Source organism: Actinia tenebrosa, unplaced genomic scaffold, assembly GCF_029948245.1.
Source record: "Actinia tenebrosa isolate PJP-AT-01 unplaced genomic scaffold, QUT_ActTen_1.0 PGA_scaffold4__44_contigs__length_22323623, whole genome shotgun sequence".
Classification (NCBI taxonomy): domain Eukaryota; kingdom Metazoa; phylum Cnidaria; class Anthozoa; order Actiniaria; family Actiniidae; genus Actinia; species Actinia tenebrosa.
The window spans coordinates 5,281,781-5,300,064 of NW_028292581.1; the positions used below are offsets into that span (position 1 = coordinate 5,281,781).

Below are 18,284 nucleotides of genomic sequence, written 5' to 3' on the forward strand. Positions count from 1 at the left end.
TGAATCTGATTTTGTGATACTATTTTCTGTTGTTGATGACAACAGCTCCATCAAGGATAAGGCCAAAGGCAGGCATATGTCCCACAGTATCACGTATTGGAATCCCATGTCCTGGTTCTGATCAGTGCAAAACGGACAATGACTGCGCGGAAAAAAAGAAGTGCTGCCTCCACTATTGCCGACTACTGGTTTGCGTCGAGCCTCCTTCACAGGCCGAGGAACGGAGACTAAGTATGTACATTTCATATTTGAAGAGGAACTGTCTGAAAAGATTTATCATTTTTTTATTCTAAACTAAGTATATTGTCACTCATGGTCACCCAACATTTATTTGTGTTCGACAGCGAATCAACTTTATCGCCCTGGCAAATGTCCAATCTTGCAGAAGCCTAATGTGTGTCCATCGATAACGACGATAGAATGCAATTACGATGTTGATTGTTCTCGACAAAAGAAGTGTTGTAGTGATGGCTGTCATCGTAGGTGTGTGGAGGCTGTTGGTACGCCTACCCCGACCAGAAATGGCGGCGGTGGTAACGGTGGTGGGGTAGTTCGTACTCCATTTCCTGATCAAGGCACAAGACCAGGTTTTTCTTTTATACCATGATTTAATTGTTACTTTAATTTGTATAGGAAATCGCACGATCTCGAGTACAATTTGGAAATTGATAGACACGAGTAATGTTTTGAAAGTTCTTGTAATTGCACGAGCCTTTTTCACAAGAAGATCGTGCGATTTTTTGTTTATAGTTCACTCAACAAAATTTCAGTAAAAAATGCGAAGCGACGCCGTTCATCTTTGGCTATTTGGCGGCCGATTTTCAGTCCATAGTTCTTATTAGTTTTTACGGCTTTTTTTTTTTTGACGCCGTTGACATTTTTTGGTCGTGTTTCCATAGCGACTTAATTCGGTACTCGTACGGAGTACAATTAACGCTATAATTGTACTCCTCTCGACCAATCAGAGTCGAGTTATTTTGTTGAGTGTACTATAAGTTGAGAAAGCGCATTTTCATAATTGAAAATTTCACAGTTTAATTGGTGTCTAACAATGTGTAACAATTCGTTCGCGGATGCAGCCGTTTTCGGGATACTGAATTATATCAATGTAACGTGAGGTGAATTGATGTTGTGGAAGCATAGATATCGATAAAGGGGAAAGGGGGCCTTTCCCCCTTTTGATCCGCGCCATTGCAATTCCATTTTATTTCTGTTTAGGAATCATCGCAGGACTCTGTCCACCTTATTCACCTGTCAAGAAATGCCCTACACAGGTTCAAGATGAGTGCACTTGCTCTCCCGACTGTGCGTCTGGTCTCAAATGCTGCTTTGATGGATGCAAGAGAATATGTAGAAAACCAGCAGGTTAGGTTCATCGAATGCATTCTTATATTAATCTTGACAGAAAATAATGCACGGGGGAAAAGGTGGTAATCTGGGCATTTGGGAAGACAGTTATAGGGACAAGATAGCAAGATAGAGCATTTAGGTATTTTTGTTGCTTGGAACGTTATTAAATAATTATGTGAATTGTATTTCATCAGGCAATTGTTTTCTCGAAAAGGAATCCGAGTTTTTTCCAATGAAAATGTGCTTGATGAAACGCAATTGTCCACTTAACAGTTCCCTGCGCCATCTTGAAAGGTAGCCGTGCCTTTGCATCGAAGCGAGACGAACGGCGAACTTGCAATGATAGAGACATGTGAATAATTGTTCAAGGTAAGGTCTCTATTATTACAAGCTCACGCACTGTTCGTGTCGTTTCGATGCAAAGGCACGGCTACCTTTCAAGATGGCGCAGAGAACTGTGAAGAAGACAATTCACATCTTTCAAGACAAAGCATAATGTTGATCTGTAATATCTTTGACAGGCAATGTATGCTCGGCACAGGTAGACATTGTTTACCTCATGGATACATCGGCCAGTATCAGTGTTGATGACTACCGTCTCGAAAAACAGTTCGTCAAAGATTTAGCACGAATCTTCCGTATCGATATTGATGCGAGCCATGCTGCTGCTATTATCTACAACGACGATCCTCATGTGATGATCAAGCTTGGAGATCACAAGTCCACCGATGATTTTGCTAAGGCTGTTGATGCTATTCCTTACTTGCGCGGAAGAACAAGGATCGATAAAGCCTTGGCAGCAGCTACAGAGTAAGTAGTAACCAGAAGTTAGCTGTTCAAACATTAAAACGAAAGAAATCCATGCCTGTGCATGAAATACTCTAGTTATAATATGTTAGTATAAGTACACAGGTGATTATCGAAAATCTCGCGCGCTGATTGGTCGAGAAACTCAGATTATCACACGATAATCACCTCCAGCGATAATCCAAAATGGCGGCTAGCCGCTTTGTTATTACTGTTACTGAAAAAAAATGTGTCTTTTATCTTCCTTTTTTTTCTTTTTTTTGAAAGAATCACCTGTGTTTTATACTAAGACAATTAGTCACCTCAGGCTCAGTGAATATCGGGAATAATAATAATTATTATTATTCCCCGATGTTCACTTCGCCTTCGCCTTTGGCGAATAATTGTTAAATAATGTGATGGTGTATTTGATTACCCGCGCTTGGTGAGCGCTTCAGTCATTTTGAAGCATCTCCATTGCGCATGCGTTAGATTGCTGTCGTCTAAACCTCTGCTCACGTGTTTGTTTGGTATGATTGATGGCGCAAAACATGACGAATAAAATATAAACAAATTGCTTAGAATTCATTCCTTTTGCATTTACTCGTACAATAAAAAAAGAATAGTCTGCTATTACGTTCTGTTTCTTTTGTTTTCAGTTTAACGAAAGGTAATAGAACCCTTAAATGTCACGTCAAAGCAGCTCTACTTGGAGGACAAAGTAAAATAACTTTTATCTCCTCCTTAAGAACTGTAAACCTATCGTTATGTCCTCCAAGCTGAGCTGCATTCCGACGTGCTACTATGGGTCTATTTGATACGTTTCTCCTTTTTTTAGAGTATTCCGTAATGCAAGAACAACTGTACGAAAAGTGTTAGTAGTCCTCACAGACGGTCGCCAAACCCAAGATCCAGATGCTGTAGCACTGGACGCCGCAAGCAAACCTCTGAAAGATATGGGAGTTAAAATATACTCCGTGGGTGTTGGTCACAATATTGACTTGAAAGAACTGAGACAAATTGCTAATGATCCAGCAGATGTCTTCACAGTTGATTCATTTACAGCTTTGTTAGGAGAATCTCAAACTGTCGCAGCAAGAGCCTGTGGAGATGCCAGCGGTAAGTTTAGCTAAAAAAGGGTTTTCCAGGAAATGTAAATTTACCAAAGGTGGCTCCATATAGTTTTTGTACGCGCACGCGCCAGGTTGTGCACGAGCATGCGCAGTACCAGAACTTGAAGATTTTTATTTTAATGACGTCTCGAAAAGTTGGCTTCATATAGTTTCGGTATTTAGAGTAATAGAACTAGAAATTATTTTATAGCAAACACAGATCTATATCTTGATATCTGATACGCTAGCCATATTAAAGACTATGAGTTTAGAAATCATTTTTCGTGAAAATGATCACGTGATGAATAGTTAGTTACCATAGCAGTGACACGTCAGCCACAAAACGGACCCTTTCTGCCATTAAAAAACTATAATCTCGAGTTTCCCGTGGTCATTGTTTTTTAGATTAAGTAATACTAAAGTTTGTTTTATTACCTATTATATGACAGCTATGACAGCGTTTTATTACAATTGTGACTACAAAAACCAAGATATTAAAGAAATATCGATTTTTCAAGATAAAACGTTTTCTGTAGTCCAGATATTTTTTTATATTGCGTCAATTGCCTTATCATTCTACGAAGGGAAAACTGTAGAAATATAAAGATATTTGACCATGTAGTTTTCGAGTTTTTATTTTTTAAATAACGCATGCAACCAACGTTTCGTGACGTCATTAAAATAAAAATTCTAGTAAAAGTTCTGGTACTGCGCATGCTCGTGCACAACCTGGCGCACGCGTACAAAAACTATATGCAGCCACCTTAAACCAACGTCGTATGACCATTTGAAAGTGACTATATGCTTATGAAAATGACTATTCTCACTTTTATTTCGTAGAGAAGCAATATTCAAACTGCATGCTTCATATGCTATACGTTTTTGCAGTCTTAATCATGCTCATTAATTTTTTTTTTCCCACTTTTACATTACAGCTAAAATCTGCGTACAAGGCGTAGACCTTGGCTTTATTGTCGACTCCTCAGAGAGCATCATCGATGCCGATTTTGTGCGTGAGAAAAATGCAATAAAGGCAATCAGTGACGAATTTGTCATCGCACCAGAAAGTACTCGCGCCGGCGTTTTGTTGTACAGTGGCGAGCCTCACGTAAGCATAGGTTTTGACCAATACGCAAGCAATGCAGATTTCAACCGTGCCGTGAACGCTCTACCTCACATGCAAAGCCATACGAGACTTGACAAGGCGTTGCGCTATGCAGCGTCTAATCTTTACGACAAACGTCGTCCAGGAAACCCTGCTATTGCTATAGTCATGACTGACGGAAAACAAACTCCTGGAGCAGAATCCCTAACTACTGCTGTTAAGCCTTTGCGTGACCTTGGAGTGCGGGTATTTGCTGTGGGTGTAGGACCAAGAGTGTCTCAAAGTGAGTTAAGAGAGTTGGTTGAGAGGTACGAAGATATCTATACCGTAGATTCTTTCACTCAACTGATAGAAGAAGCGAAGAAGGTTACAGAGAGAGCTTGTCCTCCCCCCAGCCAAAGTAAGTTTGTATGTATATATATATATTTATGTACTTATATATATATAGCCAGAAAGTACTCGCTTTCAATGCTTTGCTATTCGAGTTAGACAATTCACGTGATGCAACAGCCCCAGAAAATTGCAAAGTAATTGATTTATTTTAAAAATTTCTATAAGTTAAAAAAAAAAGTATTTGCAAACGTTCATGAATATCGTTGTCAGACGGGAGTTCTATAGAATTCACACAGGCAAAATTTTTTTTTTTTAAGATGATGCAACAGAGTAACGTCTTACTTACTTCAAGATAAAGCTAACGGGAAAATCTTACGCCTCTGCCAATATCTAGCTCTTACAATCAAATTATATGCACACTTTTTAAAAATAGAAATAAAAATAAAGTATTTTTTATAAATTTGCAGCTATTCTCCCTCCTGTTACGATTCCAACAGCATTTCCAACAGCATTTCCAACCCCATATTCAACTCCATCTCTAGCCACTCCAACCACACATCACAGAGTTACTCCATCAGCATTAGCGTCATTGGCTCCAACACCTCCCACGGTCCAGTGCTCTCATTTTCTGGACATTATATTCGTCATGGACTCCTCACGAAGCATGGACTTGAGAGAATACGAAAGACAAAAAGATTTTGTGAAGAGACTTTCCAAAATATTCAATGTAGGTCAAGGTAGTCGAGGAGCTGTGATCATCTACAGCGACGATCCTATACTCAGTATTGACTTTGAAAAGTACAACACGCTTAAAGAGTTCACCGATGGCGTCGATGCCCTTCCATATATCATGTTGAGGACTCGCATTGATAAGGCGTTGAACATGGCTTCACAGGTTCTTTTGGACGCTCGGCCTGGCTTTCCCAAGCTAGTTATCATGATGACGGATGGACGCCAAACACGTGACCCTGATTACGTCCCGTTAGATAAGGCGGCGCAACCACTGCACAACGCAGGCGCACGTGTCTTGGTGGTTGGCATCGGACCGCAAATCAGTGTTTCAGAACTTGTGTTGATGGTGAATGATGCAAGTGATGTTTTCACTGTTAAATCATTTAATAGTTTGGTTCATGCCGCTAGTGATGTTGCCGCAAAATCATGCCAAGGTATTTGTTTATAGATAATCTCGTGAGGTATATTAACATAGATAGATATAATGAAAAGTATGAGAAGGGAGTGACGGGCAAAAAGACAATACAATAAGAACTGCGTGATTGACTCCGTTAGGAAAAGCCCGTCTTCCTACCCTTCACTAGTCTCCCCCACATCAGCTTTCAGTGTCGTCACGCAACGCTTTCTCCCCTGAGTAGACTGAAAGCGGCTGTGGGGGAGACTAACCCTTCATACACGATGGCACTGCTCTCTTTAATTCTTAATTCTAGTTTTTAGCTAGTTATCTCTTCTTTAAGAGGCAGTCTCTGTAAAAGCGGTCCGGTGCAATTCGGGTAGGGAAACAGATTCTCTTTAAACTTTGCCAACAAAACTGTCTTACTTCAAAAGTAATTGGAATGCATTTAATTTTTAGAAATATTTTAAAATGAATTTTTTACACGATTTTCTTTCCAGAGCCGAACTTCGCTCGATTTTGAATAAATTAAACGGAAAAAATAGCCGATATTCGACGGGTTGCGGCATCAAGTACAAAAAGTATTTTCACAAACAATTATTTTTCCAATGTAAAGCAGTTCTTAGATAACAATTTGAAAGTACTTTGAAGTAATTTGCTTTTTTTGAAAAAAAGATAAAAATCATGATGCGAGGGCTACTTTTAGAATACGTGACTGAGGGCAAATAGAAGTGATTTTCGTGGGTCGATTTTTTAAAAGTCTGGCGTATTTAATGCAATCTATCGATTGGATCCTACTAAAGAAAGACTCAACAGCAAGGAAATGTAAAAATATTTTGCGGTTTTTATTTCTCTGCGACACAGTGAGCCTGTAAATTCAGTAAAACTTTGAGCATGTCACGGGGATTGCGTGACATAAAGCGAAGCGTATGACCCCTTTCGAGTCGAACGTAAATTGGTATTTCTCACCTGTTAAAGGTTTTATTATCATTAAAACATGCAGCACGAGTGGCCTACATTGACAGCAGTAAAACCTTTAAAGCTTTTGACGATTACAGTGGTTGACATTTCGAATTTATTTATAAGGCCCCGTCCACAAGTATCCCGCGGATATTTTTGAACAAAATTTGTTCTTTACGGATTGGCCTTCCGTTCGGTGAATACGCCACTTGAAAAGGCAACGTTTCGACGTGTGGATGGGCCAAAAAAATTCAAAAACTCAACGTGCAGATGATTACTTAAAAAAAAACGTACGGATTAAAAAATTTCCGTTTGTGCCGGTGGATGGGCAATCTCTTTCAGCCACACGTACAGCTAATTATATATAGTATTGCTCTTTTGACTGCCTGGTAAATTAACTGCATAAATAAATTCTTTGTTAATAAAATGGATTCGGGCCCAGTTCCTTGCTCGTTTTGGAAATGTCTAATGACAACTGCAGCTTGAGACCATATCAGTCACTTTACTGATGAGAACACCTTTAGTGTCTCTATACTTATGAGGAATCTCGAAGTAGGTACAGATCTCCCTAAGCATTTTCACGGTGAAGGAAGTAAGCTTTTGCTCATCTGTCATCTTGCATAAGTCAAACACATCATACATCATAGGGTGGGTGATGTCAATATCAGCGAGTACAGCTTTACTAGTCGCTCTTATCTGTTCTTCATCTTCAAGATAAGCATATTCCTCGTCGCTATCATCGTCTTGTTCGCTTTCAACATCATCCTCTGTTTCTTGATTATCTGGTAAAATTCCCTTCTTCGCCTTTGCTGCCATTCTTGAAAAGAAACCCTGTATCTGCGTTTTACTGAGCCATTCGGTTCTCTTAAACAATCTCAAACCATCTGTAGTACACGCGGTTCGCATGGCTTTAGCAACTTGGGCAGGGTCTTCTTTACGTCCAGTGTTTTGTCCGATCTCGAACTTCTTCTGGAGGTAATTTCGAACATTAGGAGAAAAACGTTTCTTGCCACGTTTCTTGTGCAGTGCCCATCCCATAGTATTGGAATACTTGGCATTGGACGCTTTTGACCCTGTGTTTTCAAACGTAAGTGGTATAGGTTGTGACGACAGAGACAACGTCTGAAAACGTTGTACCCAGTCTCTTCTTATGTTGTCATAAAGGCTCTCTTTGGTTAGTGCAGGTATACGGTGTCCAATCAAGGCTAGATGAAGATCAAGGTCTGCGCGACTTTCAAATTCCTCTTTGCATCTCGGGTCGGGGCATTCATGCTTAACGACTTCTTCCTCGTCATGATCACTTGCTTGTTTCCTCTCCTTTATCTCTCTTGATTTTACTGGGAAGAAAGGAACGTCAACTTTCACAAGTGTAGCTCCTTGGGGATCACATACTATAGTATCCCACGGAATGAGTTTTCCAGAGCCTATATTAAAAGCTTTCCAAACACGAAGGCCAGTAGAAGTGAACTCAAAACTGTGATAAGAAGAATAGTTGGGAATCTTATTAATTTGCAGGGATAGATTCTGTTCTTGTATAATACAAACAGCAGCCGTCGTACCTCCCACTGGTCTTTCCTTTAACGCATTATGCATGTCCTCAGCACAGATAATGTCATGGCCCTCGTTGCAAAATCGTCTTATAGCAGCTTTCATCGGACACAGGATTCGATCACAAATATCTTTTCCAAATTGCGGCTCTGAGTGGTCGTACCTAACAATCTGAATGCTATGTCGTTTTCCTAGTTGTTGAAGAGATGCAATCAGTTGACTGTTATGATAGCAGCCCGCTTCATCAGATCTGAGATAAGCTTTGGTGATGCCTGCGTTATTGGTCTTTATGATTGAAAGTAAGTTTTCTAAGACAGACAGAACAGCATACCAATCCTGCTTACAGTTGTCAAATAAGTGGGCATAAGAAGTTACCTGTAGCTTCTGGCCTTCTTTGAAGATGACACTGCTGATATGCCAATTCATTCCCCTTTTCCCATACCATTCTGCTTGCTTCTCTCTGAACTTCATCGCAGTAAATTTCATCGCCCAATCAACAATAATAAGAACCTCCTCCTCTCCAAGAGACTTCAAGACGCCATGCTTGCTACTTTCTTGATTTTGAGCACGAATAACATGCGCTTTCCAGTCAAAAATCTTTTTCGAGGCGGCGTTTGCATCGAACTGCAGGTCTTCCTTCTTTTCTTTGCCGAGTGCTGACGAATGGTTTCGAATTTCCGACTGAACATCTTGGATGGTATCTGCCAGTGATTGGCAATCAGTGCACTCGACGTTGTGTCTGTGACCACAGTCAGTTCTAAAATCCTTGTCATCAGGGTCACTCAGAGCGAACGCTATGCAGTGATCGGGGCACTGACAATTTTCCTCTTGGCAGCGGTTACGATAAGTTGTCTTCAGATATAATTTTCCTGCATTAAGCTTCTTTTTGGTTTGTGAACACCAGACGTCATTGGCACCAGCCTCTTCCAAGTCATCTATAATCTTCAGTAGCTCTTCGAATCCGTCTGCACCATCTGCTGCGGTATTATCTAGGCCTTGCAGGGATTTCCTCTGTGTAGCTTTCTGGACTTCTAATACTCTCCACATCGTCGGTCGACTCATTGGTTCAAACTCCGTTTCTTTACAAAATTCTAAATACTGATGGATAATAGTGCTTCGAGCTACAGTACGAACGATGTTTGGCATTGGCAATTCTTCTCCGTTTTCGAGCTTGATTGTGCGGTTGCCATATGAAACATCTTGGTAAAAATAAGGCCGAAACGTAAACTCAAGAAAATGATCCAGCTTTGCTTTGTCTATTCGAACCCTGTGTTGTAATTTTTTTCTTATAAGCTGCTACGAGAGCCTGCAAGCCCACGTCGTTATCATTGCAGCATCGATTTTCCTGAAAAGCTTTAAGAAGGTGATTACTATCATTCGGTGCTATAGCAAGGCATATCAATCTGCAGGCATCTTCGGTTGTTTGTAAATACATTTCTTTTTCTGAATTGGTACATCTATCCCAAGAGACAACTTGAGAGCTCAAGAGCTGCATTCTCGGTTTATTGATAGCATCGGCAAGTTGTGCCATTGAGCTGTTGAATACCTCTTATGCGTGTTCACTGTTATCTTCACAGTTCAGTTGTAATTGTGGCCCTGGTGTCCATGGGTCATCTGTGCAGCTTTGCGCTTTCTTAACTTGTGGAGTAAGAAATGGGGAGTCAGCACACAATGCCTCCAAGGAATCTGCTACCGTTACTTTGGACGACCTTAGAATTATTAAAAAGATAGCCGTCTCAGTATTGTATATATTGATCAGGACAGGGTTGTTATGTATAAAATCAAAAGCAAATGCGAATGTTTTATCATGGTTCCAAACACCGATAAGCTGTTGATAGCACGAGGCCGTAGGTTTTTCATTTATTTATTCATTATTCACCTGCTTTCAAACAGAGTTCTTCTTTACTTCCGATCAAAATAAGAAATTGAAATCGTGAACATATTTTTTTATTTTTGGCAAGTCTTTTAACGTATGCGCTCTTATACCGGAAGTGCAATAAATCCTGGTCTCAAAAATGGATTATGCCAGAGCCCTCGTTCTTCGCCGCAGGCCAGAAGAAACGCAGGCTCTGGGTACGAGATTGGTTCGTACACAGAGCCTTTATTTCTTACTGCGCATGCTCGACGAAAAAAATAGCATGCACACAATCGTAGTTGCAACGAATAAGGTATTTTTGGACGTCAATCAAAGCGTTTCCATGACAATTCCTAGGCACGTGCCATTGCATGTGTTTTCCCACAATGTTATGGAATACTGTGATTGACGTATACCAAAAGCGGCCGTATTTCGCGCGTCTCTTTTTGAAGCAATATAGAAATTTTTTTCTTTCACTATTATCAAGAAAACTGAATGTACGGAGCATAGGATGAGAGGTGCCCACATCTCACATTAAGAAGAATCCCCTTCTGAGGCCTTCAAAGAAAAATCGTTTTTCAAAACCTGCGCGTACTCATAAATCAGTTAAAGCTAACACACCTTATCCTCTCAGCTGAAGGTTCACTATCAGTTTCAGGTTTAGGCAGTGCTTCTTCGGCAGTCCAAGTTAACTTGTCAAATGTTGCCTTGTGGTATTTGCGACAAGTGCTGCAAATAACTATTGATAGCAATAATAGATTTCGCGTTATTACATCGTCATCAAAATTGCTATCTGATCAACATAACGATAGAAAAAAGTTGCGAGTGAACAGTGAGTATTAGTTGAAAAACATAAATATTCGTAGTAACATCCAGTTATTGTAATTAATGAAAGCAGTTTCAGTATATATATACATCAAATATATTGCGTCATACCTGAACCTACTGGAACAATAACACCATAAGCCTGATGTATAACTTTAGACATTGCCAAGTTGCACACATCTCTGCCTTGTACTGCAGCTTTGCTTCCCTTGTGTTTTGGATATTGACAAGTCTTCCTCGCTTGCCAATATTTTCCAAGGCTATGCCGGTGTTTTGGGCAAATCAACAATTCCTGTACTTTTGATGTCCCTTTCAAATCGAAAAAACCTACTCGTGCAAGGATAAGTTCGTATTCTATTAGCTTCTCGTGTGATAAGTGAATAGAGAACAAATGATTTTCAATGGGGTCTGTGTACCCAGAAAGTCTTACAAGTTCTGTCAAACCACGTGAATCACCACAGTTTTCCAAATAAGATAAGAAACACGACATTTTTCCTTTTGACCTTAAAAGTTTGTTCGGCTGAGGTTCTTTACGTCTTTCATGCTGGCGAAAAAATCACCGAGTGTGAAATGTACTAGACAGTTATTTGGCGGTAAAAGAAATGATAAAAGAAAACCATTTCAGTGTCTCGAACCACTATTTTTCTAGTGATTTTCATCTGGTATAGCATATTTCACTTAAAAGATAATGTTCAGAAAACATAGGAAAAGAGAGTTCAAATTTAATCATTTTAACTGTTTTAAGTCAGTTACAGCTACAGGAGTTATGGGCAAAAACAATGTGTTTGAATATCACTACCTTGCCTAAAGTTTTTTTCTTATCTAGGCACACTAATTAGTTCAGTCTGGACTTTCGACATTAGACAGATAAAATCTAGGTCCCAGATTTTTAGTCGGCGTACCAAAGTATATACCTGTGTTACGGAGTAGAGAGGACTATACATAATAAAAATTCTAGCAAGTTTGCTTTTCCTAATTTTTCGGGTAGTTTCCGAAACATATCTATTTATATTGTATGACCAACAATATAATTATTGAATGCTGAACACATTCCATGCACTTGCTTATTTACTCAGGTTATTGCAGAGAAAAAGCGCTCAATAATGATGGTAAATGAAGTCCTTATTGAAATTATACACCATAGAAAATATTACGCTCTTCATTTCTCGAAAAAACCATTTATATTGAGGTTTTTTTGGTTTGGAACTAGTCAGCGACTTCGCTTTTATGTCACGCAATCCCCGTGACATGCTCAAAGTTTTACTGAATTTACAGGCTCACTATGTCGCAGAGAAATAAAAACCGCAAGATATTTTTACATTTCCTTGCTGTTGAGTCTTTCTTTAGTAGGATCCAATCGATAGATTGCATTAAATACGCCAGACTTTTAAAAAATCGACCCACGAAAATCGCTTCTATTTGCCCTCAGTCACGTATTCTAAAAGTAGCCCTCGCATCATGATTTTTATCTTTTTTTCAAAAAAAGCAAATTACTTCAAAGTACTTTCAAATTGTTATCTAAGAACTGCTTTACATTGGAAAAATAATTGTTTGTGAAAATACTTTTTGTCTTTGATGCTGCAAACCGTCGAATATCGGCTATTTTTCCCGTTTAATTTATGCAAAATCGAGCGACCTTCGGCTCTGGAAAGAAAATCGTGTAAAAAATTCATTTTAAAATATTTCTAAAAATTAAATGCATTCCAATTACTTTTGAAGTAAGACAGTTTTGTTGGCAAAGTTTAAAGGGAATCTGCTTCCCTACCCGAATTGCACCGGACCGCTTTTACAGAGACTGCCTCTTAATTCTTAGGTCGATTCTTAAATTGTCTGCCCCAAGTGTCAAGTGAACGTTATTTGCAAACCTGCATGCATGCCTGTGACTGATGTAAGGTTTACTTTTTACCCCCAGGACCGTTTCCTTCAATTGTCCCTTATACGTGCTCCGAGACCTTTGATCTAGCATTTGCCATGGATTCTTCCGGTAGTATGCTCATTTCCAGCTACACCAAGGAAAAGGATTTTGTCAAGCACGTTGCAGGACGTTTGGTAGTTGGTCCCAGACAAGCCATGCTTGGACTCCTGGTGTTCAGCGATCAGCCAAGAGTTTTGGTCAGATTCGCATCTCAGGCGAGTGTCTCTCTGCCTGCCTTTGATGCTGCAGTGGATAGAGCACCGTACCTGAGGGGACGCACTCGGATCGATAGGTATGTATGCAGGGCTGTCAACCCCCAAGATATTCAAATCTGGAGAATTGATAGGGAAGGGACATGACGTCACAGCGGAAAAAAGTGCACGAAAAGACGTCATTCACTTTGTAACATTAGATGTGATTGGTTTATTTCTGACCAATCAAATTATCGCTTATAGTTACGATGGCCTGCTTGCAATAACAGTTTATGAGGAATGTTTTGATTTTGTTAGCGATGTAAAATAACACAAACAACACAAAATAATTGGAATTTCATGGTTGTGAAAGTCAAGTCTCCGGGAGATTTGAGACTCTAATCTGGAGACCGGGAGATACGGTCCAAAATCTGGATACTCCCGGTTTATCCGGGAGAGTTGACAGCCCTGTGTATGTTTGCTTGTATGGTAGTCTTAACACTAATAAATGGCTTGCTACAGATAATAGGACGAGGAATTCATTTCCTCGAACCTTAACAAATTAAAAGCTTGTTAAATACCAATGGAAGACTTAATGTACTAAATATAAGACTTACCAACAATTTGTAGCAGATCAACAGCTTATTTTCTTTTATGCAATCTTTCTTCTTTACAAAGAGCTCTTCAATCAGCTTTCACTCTTTTCAATGGCGGTCGAATTGGTGTCCCAAAAGTGTTGGTCTTCTTAACAGATGGCCGCCAATCGTCTGACCCAGGTGTAGCCCCCCTTGAGGAGGCAGTTAAACCATTAATAGCGCAGAACGTCAAGATAATAGTGGTTGGCATAGGACATGAAATAGACAGAAGACAATTGACCATCCTAGCTAATGGTCAGGGAAGAGACATAACTCAAATTGGTTCTTTTGATGATTTGGACAAGTTGAAGAAGTCTTTCTCGCAGACAATATGTCGTCGAGTTGGTAAGAACCTCTAGTTTCTTATATTCATATGTTTTATAGTATTTGAGAGGGCAGCCATAATTATGCTTAATTTTATGGCAATAAAACAATAGCAAAGTGCTTCTTTGGAAAGTGTAAACCTTGAAAATGGCGATAACCTCATAATTCTGATACGCCAGACCAATCAGATTGAGCGGGAATTTACTCTCCATCCAATCAAATATCCGGAACACAACACGAACAGGACGCGGACGCGGACGCGGACACGGACACGGTCACGGTCACATCAAGCTCATGATCACGGCACTGCTAGACCAATCACATTGCGCGAGAAAGAAAATCAGTCATTCAAAATTCTAGAAAACGTCACAGTCGCAGCAAGGCAAGCATACGGCATTAATTGAGCTTCCAAAGTTGTCTCTTTGCCTTAGTCTTTTATACCTCAGGCATAGTTAACTGAACCAAATAATCAAAATGTATCAAAGATTCAAACTAACGATGCGCGCAAAGTTTACCTTAAGGTGCTGACACACGCGCGGTGCAACATTGCATGCAACATTGCATGCAACATTGCACGCAACATTGCACGCAACAGAACTGTTGCAGCGTGTGTCTACCCCAAACTCGTTGAACGCAACGTTGCATGCAACAAATCTGAAGTTGAATCGCGCCCCACTCTTGCAATATTGCGCGCAACAAATTTCATCGCGTGGACATGGCTGCAACATTACCTGCAGCATTTTGAAATTTCCAGCCAATCAGCTTGCACCAAATTTATAACTGCTGACCAAATATCTTAACATAGCAGGCTGGCACAAGCGATGTTCGTGATTTTGTTGCATTGCGTGTCAGCCCGATTCAAATTTGTTGCTTGCAATGTTGCGTGCAATGTTGCACTGTGTGTCAGCACCTTTAGCATCAGATCTTCCCAGGTAATATTCGCATAGAATATTATGAAAGGAAGTATCAACGGTAGCAATAGCAGCCTTTGTAAAGAGTGTTGCTGCAACCTTCTACGCAAAAGCTCTCAATGACAATTCTGTTTTTATTTGATTTCAGAAGACGTAATCCAGAGCGGATCACCTTAATTTTGACGGGTTCCTGACCACTAATAATAAAGACCAGATTTAGGTAGTCTTATATCAAGAATATTATCATAGCTTAGATGACCACTAATCTTTATAACATGCTTAACAATTTTCTTTTTGAATTTCTCTGAAAAGAATACGGTGCTCCGCGAGGTTCGTCTTCCCAGCATCAAAACATCTTCATACACTTTACTTTCAACCATCTATAGAATTTTGTTTGAACACGAATAAATGCGTATTAGCTACGCTTTCCATACAGTCGTTGTGGAGACATTTTACTTCAAGACTCATTTACAATCTATATCCTGAGCCTCTCTCTCAAGGTTAAGAAATCACAATGTAAAAGCGAACAGGATATTTTAACTTCGAATAGTTCAGCTTGAATAAGAAGCAAATTAAAAATGGAAGATTTAGGTATATGTCTTAAATTCCATCAACAGGTCATTGAAATGAAACAATGTGATGTTATACCTGAGGTCAAAATTCTATAGTTTCTGCTCTCTCCTGATTGGTTCCAGTGTTCTTTCTACATAACGATTGGTTAATTTTGTCAGAGTGGTTTCGCGGTTAGCTACATGAAGGTCCACATTGTAAATTGCTCGACGCACTTTAAAAAAAAAAAAGTTTTATATTAACACAGGGGGTCGGAAAATAACTGACTTTGGTCAGTGAAATACCTAATCATAGACTTAAAGCAAGAAGGTGCTACTTAAAGTAACACTTATTGCGATTGGGGTCTAGCAGTATTTTGCAGAAATATAGATTTAAACAATATCAAGCTAAGATAATGTATCTATACTAAACTTTTGAAAAGATTTCAAATTTCAATGTAAATTTATATCATGAACTTAACAAGTTGAAACCTTTCCCGAAGTTCTCAAAGCAGGTCGGATTGTTTACGATTTCATGTGAAGGATCGATGGCGGGATTGACTGCGGCAAGCCGGGAATTAAGGGCATCCTTGGGAAGCGGAGCGAGCTTCATAAGTTGAGCTGATCTCCTGATCTGATTGATTCGCCACGAGCTTTGAACTTTGGGAAGGTGTAATGCTAAATATCAAGCTGACTGACGCTTTTAATTTACGACTAGCTTTTTAGAATTTTTGTGAGAAGGATAGTAGCTAGCTTTTTGAGAACTGAATCCAAACAGATCCGAACCGCGTTGCGTAACACGAAATCGAGTGTTATTATCATTAGAAATCATAAGCTGAAGATATAAACGAAAGTTCCAAAAATATAATCAAATTTCTGGGGAAAATAGAATAAAATGAAATAATAAATGCTTTAATTTAGATATGCAAAAAAGGCGGGTTCATCTTTAGCTATTATTTGAAATTATTATTAAATTAATTTTTTGATTTTGCTGTATCACTGCCTTATTTTATTTAGCTTTAATAGTTTATGGTTTCGTATATTTCCGCACGCACGGTAATCGTCTTGTGCTCCAGGAAAGTGGTGGCGCGCGCGTTTTGGCGCCAAAGTTCCCGAAAAAATCCGCAGGAACTCTATTGAAACCATCGACAGAGCCAGCATGGGGTGTCTGTAGACTTGAAATTGGAACGATAGCACAAGCCAGAGGGCCTTTCTCATGTACGCTTTCGAACTACCTCGTTAAGAAAAAAAGGAAGCTTTCACATGGCTTTGCTTCCTTTCCCCCCTATGATTTGCTACTACTACAGGGAAGAAACGAGGCACCGTGAAAATTGTTTGCTTATTTAATCGCGGCTTTATAACATGAGACCATTTAATTCATAGCGACATTGAAAAACAGTTATTTCATACCGGGTTACGTTGAGACGTGCATTGTAACTTCGATTTCACTTGTTCATGCCTTAGACTAAACTAGTTCACTCAGAAAAGAAGATCAAAAACATATTTCTTTCTCTTTATAACTTTGTAATCTATATTCAGTACGGAGATTTGCGTTTATTTTTAGTATATAGCCACGTGAAAATCTGCCATGCAAGTGTTTACTCCACTCTTACCGAAGCTTACCGAGGCGAAAGTTCATCCTCCAGTCCATAGGTTCATCTAAACCGAAACAAATCTGCTTTGAATTATATATTTTTAACTCATGCTCAAACGAAAGTAATTCCACATTAACATGTAGATAGCGACAGTCTTCAGCAAACGATGCGAAACGAAACATATCCGAGATAATAGTTCCATCAGCTTGGCATATAAAATCAGTAATATAAAACGTTGATGGATGAAAACGGGAGTTTACAAAGTTTACATTCTTCACCGGCGCTCCTCTAGTCTGTGATTGACCAAAATAGGCCGTTTCTCAGCTCCTATTATCGGCTTGATATATATCCGTAGCATTCCCAGCACCAAAAGGAAATCGAAACTACTAAACAAGTGACGAAAAAACAGGTATGTGTAGTAATTCGATAATGTACCATATTTTCTTAGAATCAGTGTATTTACTAAATTCGGTCGAGGCCCAGTTTAAATATACATATTATGCTACATCGACGCACGGAAGGAAAAAATCAGTCCTTTGGGTGAAACTCCTACAAACGTCATATGCTTTTTTATACAAAAATTAGCAAATGACAGCAGAAAAAATAGAGATCAATAATACGAATAATCTGATGTTAAACGGAGAAAAATGTGGAACCTGTTTCCCGAACATTTCAGTCTATTCGAATCAAGGAAGAGACTGAGAGAAATTGGTGCTTACCGATCATGGGTGGAGCTAGATTTTACAAAAAAAAAAAAAAAAAAAAAAAAAAAAACTTCCCCGAAATTCGGATTTTACAGCAATCTAATTAAAAACGAGTCTAATAATCAGAAACGAGTAGCATGACTGCTTCAAAACTTTTGGTTGGCAACTAAATAGTGATGCAGTAGAATACTAAAATTTGAATTTGAATTTAAATTTAAATCCTCTGTGTAAAAATGGCAATGCCTATACGTTTTTGATCAAGTAGGGAAAAGATTGTATACATATTTATTTTCTAGTTTATTTTAAAATAAAGATTTTATATAAGTGCAGAAATGTTTTTCCCGGCTTGACTCTAGTTCGTGAGTTATATTTTAATTTGCTCGGCGCCTGTGTGTCAAAGATTTTAACCATTAAAGACATAGTGAAACATGCAACAAGAAGAGGAAGACTAAAGGACAAGA

The 18,284-nt window shown here is 39.2% G+C and overlaps 2 protein-coding genes across 9 annotated transcripts in view; both read left to right on the forward strand.

Moving 5' to 3' along the window:
- The window catches only part of LOC116298306 (collagen alpha-4(VI) chain), a 29,878-nt gene extending 13,358 nt beyond the window's left edge, over positions 1-16,520 (forward strand). For 7 of the 8 annotated variants that reach the window (XM_031706700.2, XM_031706699.2, XM_031706702.2 and 4 more), the window contains 10 exons: positions 46-231; positions 345-587; positions 1,219-1,365; positions 1,872-2,160; positions 2,975-3,255; positions 4,184-4,753; positions 5,154-5,852; positions 12,913-13,207; positions 13,785-14,086; positions 15,125-16,520. In XM_031706700.2, coding sequence (XP_031562560.2) covers positions 46-231; positions 345-587; positions 1,219-1,365; positions 1,872-2,160; positions 2,975-3,255; positions 4,184-4,753; positions 5,154-5,852; positions 12,913-13,207; positions 13,785-14,086; positions 15,125-15,153 — 3,041 coding nt within the window. In that variant the 3' untranslated portion in view covers positions 15,154-16,520. The remainder of the gene's footprint in view (positions 1-45; positions 232-344; positions 588-1,218; positions 1,366-1,871; positions 2,161-2,974; positions 3,256-4,183; positions 4,754-5,153; positions 5,853-12,912; positions 13,208-13,784; positions 14,087-15,124) is intronic. The other variant, XM_031706701.2, reaches the window with a different exon arrangement.
- A 739-nt stretch (positions 16,521-17,259) lies between these two features.
- LOC116298369 (uncharacterized) overlaps positions 17,260-18,284 on the forward strand; it is a 28,936-nt gene continuing 27,911 nt past the window's right edge. The window contains exon 1 of the mRNA XM_031706794.2: positions 17,260-17,528. The gene's annotated coding sequence lies outside the window, so the exon portion shown is untranslated. The remainder of the gene's footprint in view (positions 17,529-18,284) is intronic.